Here is a 17,006-nt window from a genome sequence, read left to right on the forward strand (position 1 = left end):
TCTTTAAGAGCCCGTTTGGATTGGCTTATAAGTTGCTTATAAGCTATTTTCAGCTTTTTCGAGTGTTTATTGTGCAAACAAAAGTCATTTTGTGCTTAAAATAAGCTAAAAAAAATAATTGGGCCCGTTTGGTTTAGCTTATCTAAAGCGAGTTTATAAGCAAGTAAACAACTTATAAGCAAAAAAAAAAAATAAGTTGGCTGTTTTATAAGATGCTTAAAATAAGCCCATCCAAACGGGTGCTCTTATTTTATGCACAAAATGACTTGAAGGAATATGCCAAACAAACAAAAAAAAGCTGAAAACACCTTATAAGCAACTTATAAGCCAATCCAAACAGGCTTATAAGCCAATCCAAACGGGCTCAAAGTTACTACGAGTACACTGTAAAGTTGCATTTAGTAGAATTGTCTTTCAAACTCAAAATACTGAAGCGCCGTCCGACATTCTTGACGATCAAATACATCTGAAGGTGTTCTAAATCATCCTAAGTTCGAGAAATATCACTTCTAATGGCTCTCGAAATACGGAAAATTTAGGAGAAAAGAATCAAGAGAATAAACAGAATTATACCCGCAATGTTTATCAATAAAATATTCCTGTTTTTTCAACAAAAAAAAAAGGTACCTTTTTGATACATAATCTTGATATTCAAGTCAATTTATATTCCTATATTATTGATCAGGTGCAAATATGGGGTGAAAATAAACCATGACCATTTGTCAATTTTGACTACAATTAATATAATGAGAATCATCAGTATTTAACTTTTGGCATTGTTAGGAAAAATAGTGCAAATTAAGTAGCCGTTTGGCCATAAAAATTATTCACTTTTTTCCGGAATTTTTTTTCACTTTTTTTTACTTTTAGGCGTTTGACCATAAATATTCGGAATATAACTCCGGAGTTGTATTCAGAATATAACTCTGGAATACCAAAAACAAGAAAAACTTGTTTTTCAAAAAAAATTCACTTTTTTACACTACATTACACCAAAAACTACAATTTCAAAAACTATAGCCAAACACAACTCCAACTTCAAAAATTTCAAAAAAAGTGAATTTGTTTTTGGTATTTATGGCCAAATGGCACCTAAAACATCCGCTAAAACTTGATTGTTGATGAAAAAAAAGAGCTAAAACTTAGATTGTTGAAGAAGACAAAGTGGGTCTATTAATTTTAAATGTCTAAATTGAAACCATTGGGAATTATTGGGATTAGTATTAAATGTTGAATATCAAATTTTGAGTACTTTAAAATTGATTTGGACCAATTTTGAAGCAAAAACATGTTGATAAATATTTTATATACAATGACTTATGGCGATCTCAAGAATTCGTGGCAAAATTCTAGTAATCCGTCATGATTTGAGGTCAAATTATGACAATCTCCAAGATTTTGTGGTCAAATTATGGTGATCCTTCATGATCTTGACCAAATTATGATGATCAGTCAAGATTTGTGACCAGATAAATTTCATCCATCAATTTGAAATACGAGAAAATATCCTATAAGATTGCTATAATTTGGCCACAAATCCTAGTTTTTTCCATCAATTTGAAATCCTGACGATTTGTCGGGATTTTTTGGCCTAGTTGTAAGGATATGATGCTTGTATCTAACTCAACTCCAAAAGCTAGCTCATGAGTGAGGATTGCTCAAGTTCATACAAGTAGACCACCAGTTTATTCCCCAACCAATGTAGAACTCTAACACAGTTCAACATGCTAATTGTAAATCTATTTTTGTAACATTATTTTAAACAAGATCAAAATTTATATAGTGAGACTGAAAAACTATATTTATGTAAATCACCCATTTTTCATCTGCTCATTACTATCATGGGCCTCCATTGGATTGGGCTGAGATGGATCGCCCTCAAAACTGAAAAAGTTTCATAGGATGTTCTCTTTCGGAACTGATGTTCAATTTCTGTGAAGATGGCAAGTTTGATAATTTGGCCTGTGAACAATTTCTATTGACTGTTTGGGGTGAAAAATAAAATTATGAAAAAAGATTCCGACCTGCCGGATTCGAACCAGCGACCTAAGGATTTCAGCAGCATACTACAGTCCTCCGCTCTACCAACTGAGCTAAGGTCGGTTGCTGCTTAGACTGCTAAACAATTCTATTTATACGTTTGCAGCAACAGAAAATCTCTATTATTTACATACACACTCATTTGAACATTGTATCTGTTTTATAAAGGAAAATATTTGCTAATTTTGATTTAAACTAGTATTAGGACCCGTGCGATGCGTGTAAAATGTCAAAGAAATATTCACTTCGTCCTATTTTAATTGTTGTTTTAGCTCTTTTTACGCCCGCTAAAAATAATAAATATAAAGTATAGTTTACTAAGTTAACTCTATTTAATAAAAATGAATTTGATGAGCTCCTCTGTGATGTAAAAATTATTATTTTCAAAACATTTTAACAATAATTGTTTTTTGAAAAGAACAATAATTTAAATAAAGGTACTTTAAAAGACGAAGCTGGGAATTTTAAGAACTACTGTCATTTAAAACCTTAAACTGCCTATGCTACTTTCAAAACTAAAGGATCACTGAAAGCTTTTTTTCATAAGCAGAAGAGTGGCACTTTTAGGCTTTTAGAAGATCCACTTGAGCTCGTTCGGTAAGAAGAGGTCTTGGATAAAATAGTCATTGCATTAGATGTGGTATTTTTTTGTATCATGTTTGGTTGACATTTTGAGGCATGTATAACTAATACTGGATTATTTAATACATCATAGGGTTTATCATCTTATACCACCATCATGGTGGATAGCTTATATATGGATAAACAACTAAAATGACAAAATTAACCTTTCCTTGTTCCAAGAAACCTATAAAGGCCAAGCATCCAAGGGTATAGTTGTGACAAAATGTTTTTTAATTTTAAAAATAAATAAATAATCAAATGATATCTTTTGTGTCCAATTTTAGTACAAAGAACCAAACACCCAACAAAAAAATAATCCATGTATTACGAATCCATATATTACTAATCCTACATTACTAATCCATGTATAACTTGTCTTTGAACCAAACCACCCCAAAGTGTTTAAAAAAACAATCTACAATAAGACGCAGATATGAAAGCAGGAATTTTTACTGGAGCTTACTAGCTTGGTATCAGACAGTTTATCCTCTTAAAAGGTGCAAAAGCATTTCAAATCAATATAGCCTATAAACAGCAATCCATTTGAGGCTGCAGTCATTCATATCAAAACTCACAATAATGGATTAACATGCTGATTTACTTACTAAGATATAGCAACAACAGGATTCATAAAGGTAATCATCAACAGTAGACATACAGAAAACATCATTTAGAAAAAGAAAACATTTTTCGTGCAGAGCCTTCGACTATAATCTCAGTAACATTGAAACATTAATCGACTGAAACAGGTTGCATGTTCTCGGCTTCTTTCCTCAGGTCTTCATACAGAACAGATGATAAGTACCGCTCTCCAAAACTTGCATGTACAGTCTGAAATTGAAACCGAAGAAGTTACATTTACAAAAAACTTATTAACTTCTGAAAAATGAGAAATGAAAAAGTACTGATAAAGGTCTATTTCATGAATCTGACATATTCATACCACTATGAGTTTGCCTTTGTTCTCTGGTTTGTGAGCAAGTCTAAGAGCTGCTACTGTATTAGCTCCCGACGATATCCCAACCTGTACAAAATAAATCTTCATTACATGATATGAAGGAATCACAAGAGACTTAAACTATAGATAAATTAACATGATGTAGTTTAGATTGGAACTAAGATCTACCACATTTTATCAAAATGAGAAAGATCAAGATGTTGGACTATACAAACACATACTTCGTCAAATGGTTCATGAATGTTTGTTTTCCGGAGCAACATGATCATGTTAATTGGTATGGTTACTGCTTCACTTCTATTCCTATGGTCGATGATCAGGGAAACCCCTTTACTGTTCTGTATATGTAGGCTCATTCTATTTGTACAGATAGGGGGCAGGGGCGCATTTAATCCTTGTTTATATATTGGTTCTTAGAAGAAAGCTGCATTTATTTGGAATTTACCATAAGTCCTTCCTTCACTGCCAACTCCCTAGCCATGTTTACAGCGTCTTCACTTGAAACCTGCAACACAACAAGGATAGATCAGTGCAAATGTACTATTAGCAAAATGATTAATCAGCTGTCGTTTCATTGGAACAAAACTTAGTAGTCACATAATTATGTTGTTATTTTTCAATTCCAGGAGAAATGAGATTAACAAAGAACTTAACATACCATCAGAACTTCCTCCATTAGATCCATGTCAAGGATATCTGGCTTGAATCCAACCCCATTCCCTGTTATGTGATGAGGACCTGTATTGATGGCCATGCAAAGACTTTTAGCAATCATTATAGGAAAACAAAGAGTAACTTAAATACTTCATAAATGCTAGGATGTCGCAGACAAATTGAACGATGAAGAAAAAATTGCCTGGTTTTCCACCATTCAGTACATTGCTTTCAGTTGGCTCGACTCCATATATCTAGCAAAAGAGGAGAGAATATAAGCATGGTGTTAACTATTTTGGACCTCCATTCAAGAAATTACGAACTGGCTGGAAGTCTGTTCTCAGCTCCTTGACATCGGATCATCTTGGACGTTTCCTGATTCTAATATGAGGAATCAGGGGCATATTTAACTATTTAAGTATAGATTTACCTTGACATTGGGATTTTTGGATTTAAGATATTGTCCAACACCAGTAACAGTGCCTCCACTTCCTATTCCCATGACAAATATGTCAACATTACCCAGAGAATCTTCCCATATTTCAGGGCCAGTTGTCTCAAAATGAATCTGTTTTCGATGAGAACCAATTCAGAACTCCATAGTAACAAAAAAGAGAAAAAAGGAATAAGTCAGCTTCCTTCAAAATACCTGAGTATTTGCAGGATTATTAAACTGTTGAAGCATGAAAGCATTAGGTGTAGATTCCAAAAGTTCATTAGCCTTCTTAACAGTTCCTCCCATTCCTTTGGTTGGATCAGTGAGGATTAAATCAGCTCCAAATGCTCTCATTGTTACTCTCCTTTCCATGCTTGTGTATGAAGGCATTGTCAAAACCATTTTGTAGCCTTTCATTGCTGCCATAAATGCCATACTGATCCCCATATTTCCAGATGTTGGCTCAATCAACGTTGTCTAAATATAATGAAGCAACAAGTCAAACACAACATAAACCAGACGAGTTTGAGTTCTATGCTCGTGCTAGTGACCCGGTAGAGAATGAGCATGACTCCTCTCTCCCCATTCTATTGCCCAAATAGGCCTTTCTAAGTTCTAAAAACACTAAGAAATGAACGCAAAGAATCGCGATTACTTACTTTTTCAGGTGATATTAAGCCTTTCTTTTCTGCATCATTGATCATTGCCAATGCTGGTCTGGTGAAAATACAAGAGAATTTGTTTCTTAATACATAGTGGAAGCAAATTAAATAGTTAAAAATTGATATGTCTTCCAGCAACAAGTACCTGTCTTTTATGCTAGAAGTAGGTTGAAACATCTCTTGTTTCACAGCTATATAAGCTCCACATCCTTCTGTCACTTTCTTAAGATAAACCATGGGTGTTTTTCCAATTAGCTGAAATTTGAAAACTTTAACATGTCAATTTATCACATAACTTTATATGACATGTTCCCAAATTATATATATAAAAAATTAATAAAAATAAAAAAAAGTAATAGCCAAAAGATTTAACTTCTCTGTGCTGTCAGTTGTAAGTTTTTTTTTTTTTTTTTTTTTTTTTACTCTTAACGGATAAAGTTGAAACAATTGTAATTAATCTATTATAGCTAGTTACCTTACTTTAATAATGTAAGTAATTCTTTTCACACTGTCATTGGATATAAACTAAATCTTAGTCAAAGAAACACAACAGACAGGACACAGTGCCCACAAAACACACTGACAAAAGAGATAATTTTAATCCAATAGATTGTGTTTTCTGTCCAAGCTGGATCAATCTTGAGACTTGCCAAATAGTATCAATCATCAAATAATTTAGAAGAATATCCAACTTTCTAATTTACTACTACCAATTATAGTTTACCATCAAATCAGAGTAGCTCAATGTTTTACACTTAGAGCCCGTTTGGATTGGCTTATAGGCTTAAAAAATTTTGCGAGCTTATAAGTGAAAAAAAAAATAAGTTGGGGTAGTCCAACTTATTTTTTTTGGCTTATAATGTTTTCGCCTTATAAATTTGCTTTTTAGATAAACTAAGTTAAATGGGTCAATTATTTTTTGAGCTTATTTTAAGACAAAAATGACTTTAAAACTGGGCCAAAAACACTCAAAAAAATTAAAAAACGACTTATAAGCCAACTTATAAGCCAATCCAAACGGGCTCTTAATTCGGCATGCACCACTACAAAAATCTTACAGTTAAAAAGAACAAAGTTAAAGAGTATTATGAGGAAAATGAAAAAGAAAAAAGAAAAAAAAGAAAAAAAAAAAGCAATTGAAGTAGGAGTAATATTCTGTACAAGAACTCATCGAAAAGAAATGATTTATAGAAAGGAAGAGGAATAAGGAGAATTTGGTTTCTTCCTCTTTGGTGGGTTAATTTTCATCCACCAAAAGAGTCACAAAACTATTTTTTATCACGTTAAAGTAATTGAACTATGTATGATTTGCTCAGTAATTCCAACACCAGTTGTTATGACATGTCATTTGAGTTCAAGAAAGGAGACCACAAATGCAAATAGCCAATAACTAATTTCAGCTGCAACTCCAGAAAGAGATCAAATGAATATAAATTAAAAGACAAAGACAAACAACAACAACATATCCAGTATAGTCCATAAGTGCGTCATGAGAGGGTAGGATAGTATATACGCAGACCTTGGGGTAGAGAGGTTGTTTTCGATAGACTCTCGGCTCGAAAGAAAAGAAAAGGACTTGAAGCATGGTATTAAAAAAATATGACAATAAAATAGCAGGATAAAAAGTAAATGAAGCAACATGTAGTAATACACATAAAAAAAAAGAAAAAAAGAAAAAAGAAAAATTGGACTCACTTGAGAAACTTCAGACTTGATGTTAGTATGAGGAAGTTGTAACTTGGGATTATCAACTAATGGCTCTGTAGAGAACAATCTGGTACTAACTGCTTTAATCAAATCAACATTATTATTGCAGAATGATCTTTTCTTCAAGAATCTGCTTAAAGTTGCCATAATTGATGAATTCTCAAAACCTCAGAGAAATTGTCTGCAGCTTTTGAAAAAAAATGCAAAAGTATTGCACTTGGAAATTTTACACAAATGCTGAGCTTTCTTTGTGTACCTGACAATTGAAAGATAGGACACCCTTTTTATAACGAAAAGTTTAATCTAACCTTTGGACCATCCAACCGGACTTCTTTGCTGTATTTTTTGGTTTTTTCCCCCTCTTTCTATTTCAATCTTTCAGGGTCGTTTGGTTTCTGGTCACAGTTTGTGCGGGTATTAGTAATGCATATATTAGTTATGCATGATTTAGTTATTTCATCTTTTATCGTGCATAAAATAATACAATTTGATTCATAACTTATACTTATTTTATTTTTGTAGGATTGTAAAATGATAACCAAATGCCGTATTTGATTGCTGAATTTTATACAACGCAACTAAAAACCTACTAAACACGACATTGATTATCCCTTGTTTTAAGAAAAATTTGGAAAGAAGCAAAATGATAATATTGACATACTACCCTTTAATTAATATCTTTAATTAACTTTTTTAAAGGATGTATCGCATCCCAAAAATTCATACCATCAACAAAACGACCCTATATAAATAAAAGTTATGACTCCTCAAGGATAAAATTTGGACTCTTCCCACTTCCAAGTTCCAATAAACAAACAAAATGAAAGGGACCCGAAACTTTTTTAACCCAAAAAATAACTTTTGGAACCAAACTAACCCTTTAAAAAAAAAAAAAGAACCAAACTAGGCTTCACACACAGAATCTGTGCGTGAAAGGACCAAACTTTAACTTTTTGAGTTTGGTCTTTTCATGCACAGATTTTGTGCGTGAAAGAGGGTACTTTTTTTTTTCTTTTCTTTTTTTAAGCTATCAAAATCACGTTTTTTTCATACTTTGGGCAAAGATTAGTCATGTTTCAAAATCCCAAAATATTAATATTTTATATAGAACTTAATATATTTTTTTGCGTACAATAATGTCGGCTCATTACATCAAGTATACCTAAACGTTTGGATCGTCGTTTTTGGGGTTGTAAAGTGCCCCGAAGTAAGTTTTGTTTGCTTGGAAACTTGTCATCTTTAGATCTAAGTGTCATATTTTATAGGATTTTGATTTAAGTGTTTTGAAATAAAAATATTATATTAAAAAATAATTCATCCAATACGAGATGTTCAACCAAGATATAACATATCTCATTCAATGCTCCCACCAAGGTTTGATCCCATGTCGTTGGCATAAAAAAGAAGTAAGTAAAAAAGAGAGGCTAAACCACCAAGCTAAATTGGTGAATGCAACAAAGTAGACACTTTTTATTTTTTTATAATGTTTACTAATGCTATCTAATTGGTTTTCATAAATTGAATTTCGAACCTCGAAATTGACATTCAAAACATCATCACCGCGGGATTAGCATCTCGAAATAGATTTTTTATCATTAGATTTTTACTAAAGAAGAATGAATTTTTTGCCCAAATTTGGGGCAAAATTCAAATTGAATGGGATAACGGGCGTTTTTTTGGAAAATCGGCTCGGCCAAATACCCCAGGTCAATTTTTTTTTTGCGTAAATCGGACATCCGAGCGCAAAGTTATGACCATTTAAAGTTTCAACAATTTACAACTAGTTTTCTACCTATGCTCCTGTCCTTATTTTTTATTTACGTGAGTGAAGAGGCATACGTATACTTGATGTAATGAACCGACATTATTTTATGCTAAAAAAATATGAAGTTCTGTACAAAATATTTATATTCCGGTATTTTAAAACGTGACTAATCTTCGGTCAAAGTACTGAAAAAAGCTTAATTTTGAGTTTGATTTCCAAAGAACAAAGATGACAAGTTTCCAAGCAAACCAAACTTACTTCGGGACACTTTACAACCCTAAAAAGACGATCCAAATGTTTAGGTATACTTGATGTAATGAGCCGACGTTATTATACGCAAAAAAATATATTAAGTTCTATATAAAATATTGATATTTCGGGATTTTGAAACATGACTAATCTTTGCCCAAAGTATGAAAAAAACGTGATTTTAACAGCTTAAAAAAAGAAAAGAAAAAAAAGTACCCTCTTTCACGCACAAAATCTGTGCGTGAAAAGACCAAACTCAAAAAGTTAAAGTTTGGTACTTTCACGAACAGATTCTGTGCGTAAAGTCTAGTTTGATTTTTTTTTTTTTAATGGGTTAGTTTGGTTCCAAAAGTTATTTTTTGGGTTAAAAAAGTTCCCGGCTCAAAATGAAAGCTAGCAACAAAAATTGCGAAATCGTAAAATAACAGGCTAGTTCACATGATATTTTGATCAAAGAAACTTAAATTTGATGCTTTCTAGTACCTATTGCAGTACATTTTACATACCATTGCGCGCGCACATATATATTTCGTATAAAAAATATCAGGTTCGGTTAAATTGCTGAAAAAGTTAGGATTTAGGAGTGATTAATCAAAGTAAATACGTTTTATTCTCAAAAATGAAAGGGAGGGATGTGGGACTCATGATGGCTAAATTGAAATCAATCAGTGCACGCACCTCTTCCGTAGGTCATCATTGCCAGGCAAATTCCTAGTTTTATTGTCCCAAGTCCCACTTTAGCAAAAGAAGAAAAAAAAGTTGATTTCTTAAAAAATGATCAAATTTCAAACTTAAATTAATGCCAGTGATTGCAATATATTAATTCGCAACTTGTAAAAGAAAGATTTTTGGGGTGGAGTAGGCCGGTCTCCTGTCCTACTTGAACAATTGATCATAAAATCCTATAAAATATGACACTTAGATCTAAAGATGACAAGTATCCAAGCAAACCAAACTTACTAAAAGTGACTTTACAACCCCTAAAAACGATTCAAACGTTTAGGTATCTTGATGTAATGAGCCGACGTTATTGTACGTAAAAAAAATATTAAGTTCTATATAAAATATTGATATTTCGGGGTTTTGAAACTTGACTAATCTTTCTACAAAGTATGAAAAAAAAGTGATTTTGATAGCTTAAAAAAAAGAAAAGAAAAAAAAGTACCCTCTTTCACGCATAGAATGCAGGTGAAAGGACCAAACTCAAGCGATTCTGATTTGGTCCTTTCACACATGTATTACGTGCGTGAAATCTAGTTTGGTTATTTTTTTTTAATGGGTTAGTTTGGTTCCAAAAGTTATTTTTTGGGTTCCAAAAGTTCCCGACTCAAAATGAAAGCTAGCAACAAAAATTGCGAAGTCGTAAAATAACAGGCTGGTTCACATGATATTTTGATCAAAGAAACTTAAATTTGATGCTTTCTAGCACCTATTGCAGTACATTTTACATACCATTACGCGCGCACATATATATTTCGTATAAAAAATATCAGGTTCGGTTAAATTGCTGAAAAAGTTAGGATTTAGGAGTGATTAATCAAAGTAAATACGTTTTATTCTCAAAATGAAAGGGAGGGATGTGGGACTCATGGTGGCTAAATTGAAATCAATCAGTGCACGCACCTCTTCCGTAGGTCATCATTGCCAGGCAAATTCCTAGTTTTATTGTCCCAAGTCCCACTTTAGCAAAGGAAGAAAAAAAAGTTGATTTCTTAAAAAATGATCTAATTTCAAACTTAAATTAATGCCAGTGATTGCAATATATTAATTCGCAACTTGTAAAAGAAAGATTTTTGGGGTGGAGTAGGCCGGTCTCCTGTCCTACTTGAACAATTGATCATAATATTACCCAAGGTCAATAATTACGAACCTTTTGGATAATTCATATACATAGTAAAGAGTCGGAAGATATCTGAGTCTAATCTATTGGTAGAGCTTGGAAAAATTGAGTGGTAATTCATTAGTAGAGTTGTTAGTTTTTTCTTTGTGTTTTGGTTAAAGAGTTGTTAGTTATTACTTGCATTATAGTGATGCAAAGTTCATTCCCCTTTCCCCTAGCAGAAACGCAAAAAATAGGAGTGAACTTATTATGATACAGGATAGTATTCCGAATCATTTGTTCCCCCGTAGATTTAAATAGATACAAATGATTTGAGCCTTTAGACATGAAATACATGGAAGACTCTTATTTTTTAAGTAAGATGGAGTTTCAAATTCCACATATAGAACTCCATGACAATAACTATTTTCAATTAAAGAGGCTAAAAGGTGACAATTTGTGAATTCTACCTGTTTAATTTTATCAAAATTCTGGAAGGGGCCAAAACACCTTAGCCCTTTAATAGAAATTTTAACGGATGGAATAAGTGTTGGTAAAAATAGGAAACAATATTGATCAAGAGCCAGCAAAACAAGAAAAAAATAACTTATCAAATCACCGCTGCGTCGTGGCAAGCCACTGCCTTGAAAGTGATTTCGGACCGACTACGGTGCAAATCGTTTAGCCCGTTTGCTCTCCAAGATTCCACAGCACTTCCAAACACTTGCACTAGTGGCCGGAAGTTTAGAGTTTGCACAAAGAATATTGCCCCAGAGAAGAAGAGCTTTTGAAGAAGAATGAGATATGATTTTCTGTGTGTCGATAAGAGACCCCAAAATCCCTTTATATAGGTAGATGACAACTAGAGGTCAAGACCAGATACATTTGATGTATTGGAACATTGAATCTGAATAATGAACCTTGACTGTTCATTATTTCAAGAAGGTGTATTTGGATAACCATAATTTCAAGAGGATGTACTTGGCTGTCCGTTATCTCAGGGGATGTATCTGGACATGAAAGTAGTTTAGTTTTCTTCATTCTTTGCATTACAATTTCCAACAATCCCCCACTAATGCAAAGATAAGAATAAGAACGAATTTTTGGCAAAAGGAAGGAACATGTACTTAAGTGTTAATATCTTTCGATCTGAATTAACACATAGTGAAATGAGGCAACGACAACTATCCAAAAAGTGAAGTACTCTTGAACTGATTGGACTTAAGTTGAGACCCCCACAACACATACTATATCCTTAATTTATGCAAACTCCGCGATACAAACAAAGTGCGTTAAAGGTCATGCACACACACCTTGGGTCTAATGAGCGCTCTAGAAAGACGGCCTAAGTCTTTCATAAAATACGACCACACCTTTACACTCACGTAGGTGATTCCATTAAGTCTATCTCATAGACCACCTTAAGGTTATGGAATCATTAAGAGTAATGTCACGACCCAACCCCGTGGGCGGTGACTAGCGCCCGACCTGGGCACCCATACGTACCAAAATCCCAAAATAGTAACTCGGCATTTAGAAGAATTCGGGGCGAGAGTTTTCTCGTTTTTCTTACTAACTAAAATTAACACACGCGAGAAAATACCAACAAAGGCCACGGGGCCAACAACACAACATATATATATATATACGCGGGACCGGCCGCCGCGGCCGGGGATCGCCCAAACACAACATATATACATGCATACGTACGGAATGACCCCAATCCCACAAACATGTCCACGGACCTCGGGGGATGACGAGAATCATATGACGGGACGGGCCCGCCGCCCCGAATAATAATGCACGTAGTCGTAAGAAGATATGTACCAAAACGAGATAAGCTCGGAAGAAGGAGCACTTCGAGAATAGATGGCACAGACGAGGGTGGATCCTCAACCGAGCGTCGGTGTTTGCGGTACGTGAAACGCGCGCCCCCGAAGACGCGGGGGTCGATGCGGAATATGTACCGAGTATGCAAACGGGGAATACAAGTAACATAGTCATAATCGAAGTAGGGAGTGCGGGAAATGAGCATAAAAATCCGTAATACTAAAGTTCTTGCATCTAAAGTATAAATTACATATGAGTATAGTATGCAATTAAAATAAACGGAATACCAAAATGCTTAGCTTTTCCTTTTGTACAAAATCTTGTGTATGTGGGAAATAGAATAATTTATGCCGACATTTAAGACCGGTCATAATCCCGAATCCGAATCACGTATCATATCACACACACGTACACCGCGGTCAAGAATCCGGCGGCACACCGCATATACACACACACGTACATATATACACACATACCACATATACATACATACCGCGGCCGGAACCCGACGGTAATATCGCATAATCAGTACCGCGGCCAGGAACCCAGCGGTAGTATTACCTATACACATATTGACATACCGCGGCCAGGAACCCAGCGGTAACATCGCATAATTACATACCGCGGCCAGGAACCCAGCGGTAACAATATACCAAACCGAACCTCAGAATCATAGTCACATACCAAATTCACATGCATAGGGGCAAAGAAATAATTAGGTTACCTTTCAAAATCCAATGGCCAAGTACACTTACTAACATCGGAAAGTACGAGGCAAGTTTCGCATTTATCGTAGGTCATATACGAAAGTTACAACTCCGCCGAAATCGTTCTTACGCGTCAAAAATGTATTATAAAACCCAATGAAGTGGTTAAAATAATTATCTTATAATAGTCGTAGCAATGGTCAAAAGTTCTCTTTGCAAAATCACACAAATATACCAAACAAGGCTACATAGGAAGATCTCGAAACGCGTGGGCCCCGCCTCGGTCAAATTGAGGCGGCGTACCCAAAACTAGGGTCGTTAAGCCTTACGAGGTCATATGCATTAGGACTCAGGCCCTCCAACATCATTTGGGCAAACTACGGATGCTTAAGTACTTATTTCAACAAAACAAGACATTTTCAATTCAATTCCGAATGAAAAAGGGTAAGTTTTGACGAGATTCCAAAGATAGAGTCGTCCCGAGATCCGAATTCAAACCTATTACATCAGGACATGCCAAGAGAAGGGAGGGTGGAGCTTTACATACCTTATTCGCTCCTTAAGTCGGTCAAAACTCAATTCCGTTTCCTCCAAAAGCCGCAATTGGTCACGTTTACCAATTGTCATTTATAAGCTTTAAGGCTAAAATTGAAGTAAGCGCTTGTTTATAAAAAGACACTTCCCTATACATATAACATCCCGAGAATCATCTCGGCTTAAAAATATCAACAACAACAACCAACAACATCAACAATCATCACAAATCGCATTATGGCACAAATAGTCTCCTTTCCACATAGTTCAATAATTTCCATCCAAACTTCACATTATCAAGCTAACATCAACATTTCTCGTATTCATTATCTAATTCAAGATTATTCAAACATATTTCAATAGCATCCCAAGCAATATTCATGAATTCAAGCACTCGCCGATTCCATATTCTATCCAAAACTCCTACAATGCGGCAAAGCTACTAAGTCGCATCGTTTTCCTTCAAACTCATCAACAATAACTATAATTCACGTTCAAATCCTTACTTTCATAACTATATAAAAATCATATGAAAATCACATAATTTCCCATAATAGCATACAACCCATTTCAATGCCATTTCAAATTGTTCAAGACTTGTTTACGTCATAAATATCATAACGACACAACTAACTAACTAAATAACATTTAATCCGTTACTCACCACCACCACCCTGGCACACGGCCATGCATCACTATCACACACACACACGCCATGCACACACACACACCCTCGATTTCATACTTCTCATTCAATTCCAATCCTTGTAGCATACAAACTTGTCCCATAACATAAAAACATAGAAATCTTACCTTTTTCTTCAATTTCAACTTTGTCGCAAACGTCGCCCTTTCACTAAACCAATTATATCACGTCGGAGAGCGTCCCAAACTTGACAAGAATTCAACAAGAATAGGATTTTTGGATCAAAGTAGAAGGCTTGGAAATTTTTTTCTTTTTTTTTTTCTTTCTCTTGGAGCCGATTTCTCCTCTTCTTTTTTTTCTTGTTTTTGCTTTGCTTTCTTGAAAGTTCTAATGGATGATGATCCTTATATGATAATCCTTGTAATTAATTTGTCACATGGAAAATTTTCCATGGACTTGGGCCTAGGCCATCCTCCCTCTTGGGCCTTAATTTTTCTTTTTCTTTCTTCCTTTTTTTTTTGGCCCAATTCTTCATGAGTCATATTTTGCGATTCTAGAAAAATAATTTTAAATTCAATTTTGCCCTCTACTTTATTCCATATTTCCACACCATATTTCTCATAACAACATGGATATAACAACTAGAGCCAAGATATTGGTTCATGACCTACCAATCACAATTGTTTCGAATTTTGCGATTATGCAAAAAGGCGGGATATAACAAGTAAAACTCAAGTAAATCCATCAAGTGCATCTCAAACGCACCCCTACAATGGGCTATGGATTAAGAGTAAAACTCAACCTTTACAAAACACTACCACACGTCATAAGAATAGGAAATGTAGTGTATATTGATGGCCTATATGGCTTCGTTTGACCACAAACGGGTATCCACCATATTACCTCAATCCATAGGCTTTAACCCCATCCCCCTCGACGTTTCAAGGATCATTTTCCTTACTAAACCCTTGGTTAAAGGATCCGCCAAATTTCTTTCAGACCTTACATACTCCAAGGAGATAACACCATGTTTTAACAAGTTTGTTTAAGCGCACCGTATCGATCCGAATATGTCTTTTTTTTCATTGTATACTCGTTGTTTGCAATTCGACTGTCTCTTGTGAATCACGATGTAAAGAGGCCGGTGAAGCTTGTCTTCCCACAACGACACATCCGCCAAAAGGTTTCTCAACCACTCGACTTCTTGCCACGCCAACTCAAGAGCAATAAACTCGAGATTTCATAGAGAATGTGATATACAAGTACGCCATGAAGACTTCCGTAAATAAGCACTCGCACCCAAAGTAAACACGCAAGCCTTTGGTGGAGCTAACTTCATCATTGTCGGTTACCCGGTTTGCATCACAAAAACCTTTTAAAACGACGGAAATTTACTAAAATGCAAACACCAATCCATGGTACCTCTCAAATATCTTAACAAACGATGAAGAACGGACCAATGTTCCTCTTTGGGACTATGAGTATATCTACTCAATCTACTAACAGCATAAGCAATATCAGACCGAGTGTAGTTCATAAAATTACAATTTGACTCATAACTTGTACTTAATTTATTTTCATAGGATTGTAATATGATAACCAAATGTCGTATTTGGTTCTTTGAATTTATACTACGCAACTAAAAACCTACCAAACACGACATTGACTATCTCTTGTTTTAAAAAAAGTTTGGGAAGAAGCGAAATGGTAATATTGACATACTACCCTTTGATTAATATCTTTAATTAACTTTCTTAAAGGATGTGTCACATCCCAAAAATTCATACCATCAACAAAAGGGCCCTATATAAAAAAAGAACCCCGACGAACGTGTGGTTGTCAGCACCTAAAGTCACCCTTGTTCCATTTAGACGGGTGGGTCATTCCTATTCCGCTTTAGACCTTTTTTGTGTAAAACCAATACGAGCGGGGGCGCCACCTCATCGCACATATGACCAAAAGCCCCCAATTTTTAAATTATTTACAAATTAGTGAATTTACAATTAAAATGAAGTAGCGATTTAATTGAGTTGCACAATTTGCATAATTTAATTGGTTACTTAATCCACGTAGAGGATCGGTGTTGGTTTTGCTCGATAACGATTGCAAAAAGTGTCTAAGTGGAATAAGAATACCATCAAGTGTGCAAATGGAAAAATGGAGGGCCCTAGGTCTTATAAAGAAACCTGGTGTTTGTCGATGGGTTTGGCCTAAAAAAAAAGTTATGACTCCTCAATGATAAAATTTGGACTCTTCCCACTTCCAAGTTCCAATAAACAAACAAAATGAAAGCTAGCAACAAAAGTTGCGAAGTAGTAAAATAACATGCTTGTTCACATGATATTGTGATCAAAGAGACTTAAATTTGATGCTTT

At 34.7% G+C, this 17,006-nt stretch overlaps 1 protein-coding gene and 1 non-coding gene across 2 annotated transcripts; both read right to left on the reverse strand.

The window, feature by feature from the left end:
* Positions 1 to 2,018: 2,018 nt before the first annotated feature.
* On the reverse strand, positions 2,019 to 2,103 carry TRNAY-GUA (transfer RNA tyrosine (anticodon GUA)). Its single transcript is given in 2 exon segments — positions 2,019 to 2,054; positions 2,067 to 2,103. It is a non-coding gene; the product is annotated as a tRNA-Tyr (tRNA).
* Positions 2,104 to 3,222: 1,119 nt separating this feature from the next.
* On the reverse strand, positions 3,223 to 7,366 carry LOC132063897 (bifunctional L-3-cyanoalanine synthase/cysteine synthase 2, mitochondrial). Its single transcript, XM_059456641.1, has 10 exons — positions 7,070 to 7,366; positions 5,520 to 5,629; positions 5,372 to 5,429; positions 4,926 to 5,189; positions 4,707 to 4,844; positions 4,479 to 4,530; positions 4,281 to 4,360; positions 4,068 to 4,127; positions 3,608 to 3,688; positions 3,223 to 3,495 (listed from the first exon to the last, which is right to left on the reverse strand). Exons 1-10 carry the CDS (start codon positions 7,226 to 7,228, stop codon positions 3,397 to 3,399), a joined length of 1,101 nt encoding a protein of 366 aa, XP_059312624.1. The 5' UTR covers positions 7,229 to 7,366; the 3' UTR covers positions 3,223 to 3,396.
* Between the last annotated feature and the right edge of the window lie 9,640 nt (positions 7,367 to 17,006).

This window comes from Lycium ferocissimum, chromosome 7 (genome assembly GCF_029784015.1).
Source record: "Lycium ferocissimum isolate CSIRO_LF1 chromosome 7, AGI_CSIRO_Lferr_CH_V1, whole genome shotgun sequence".
Lineage (NCBI taxonomy): Eukaryota > Viridiplantae > Streptophyta > Magnoliopsida > Solanales > Solanaceae > Lycium > Lycium ferocissimum.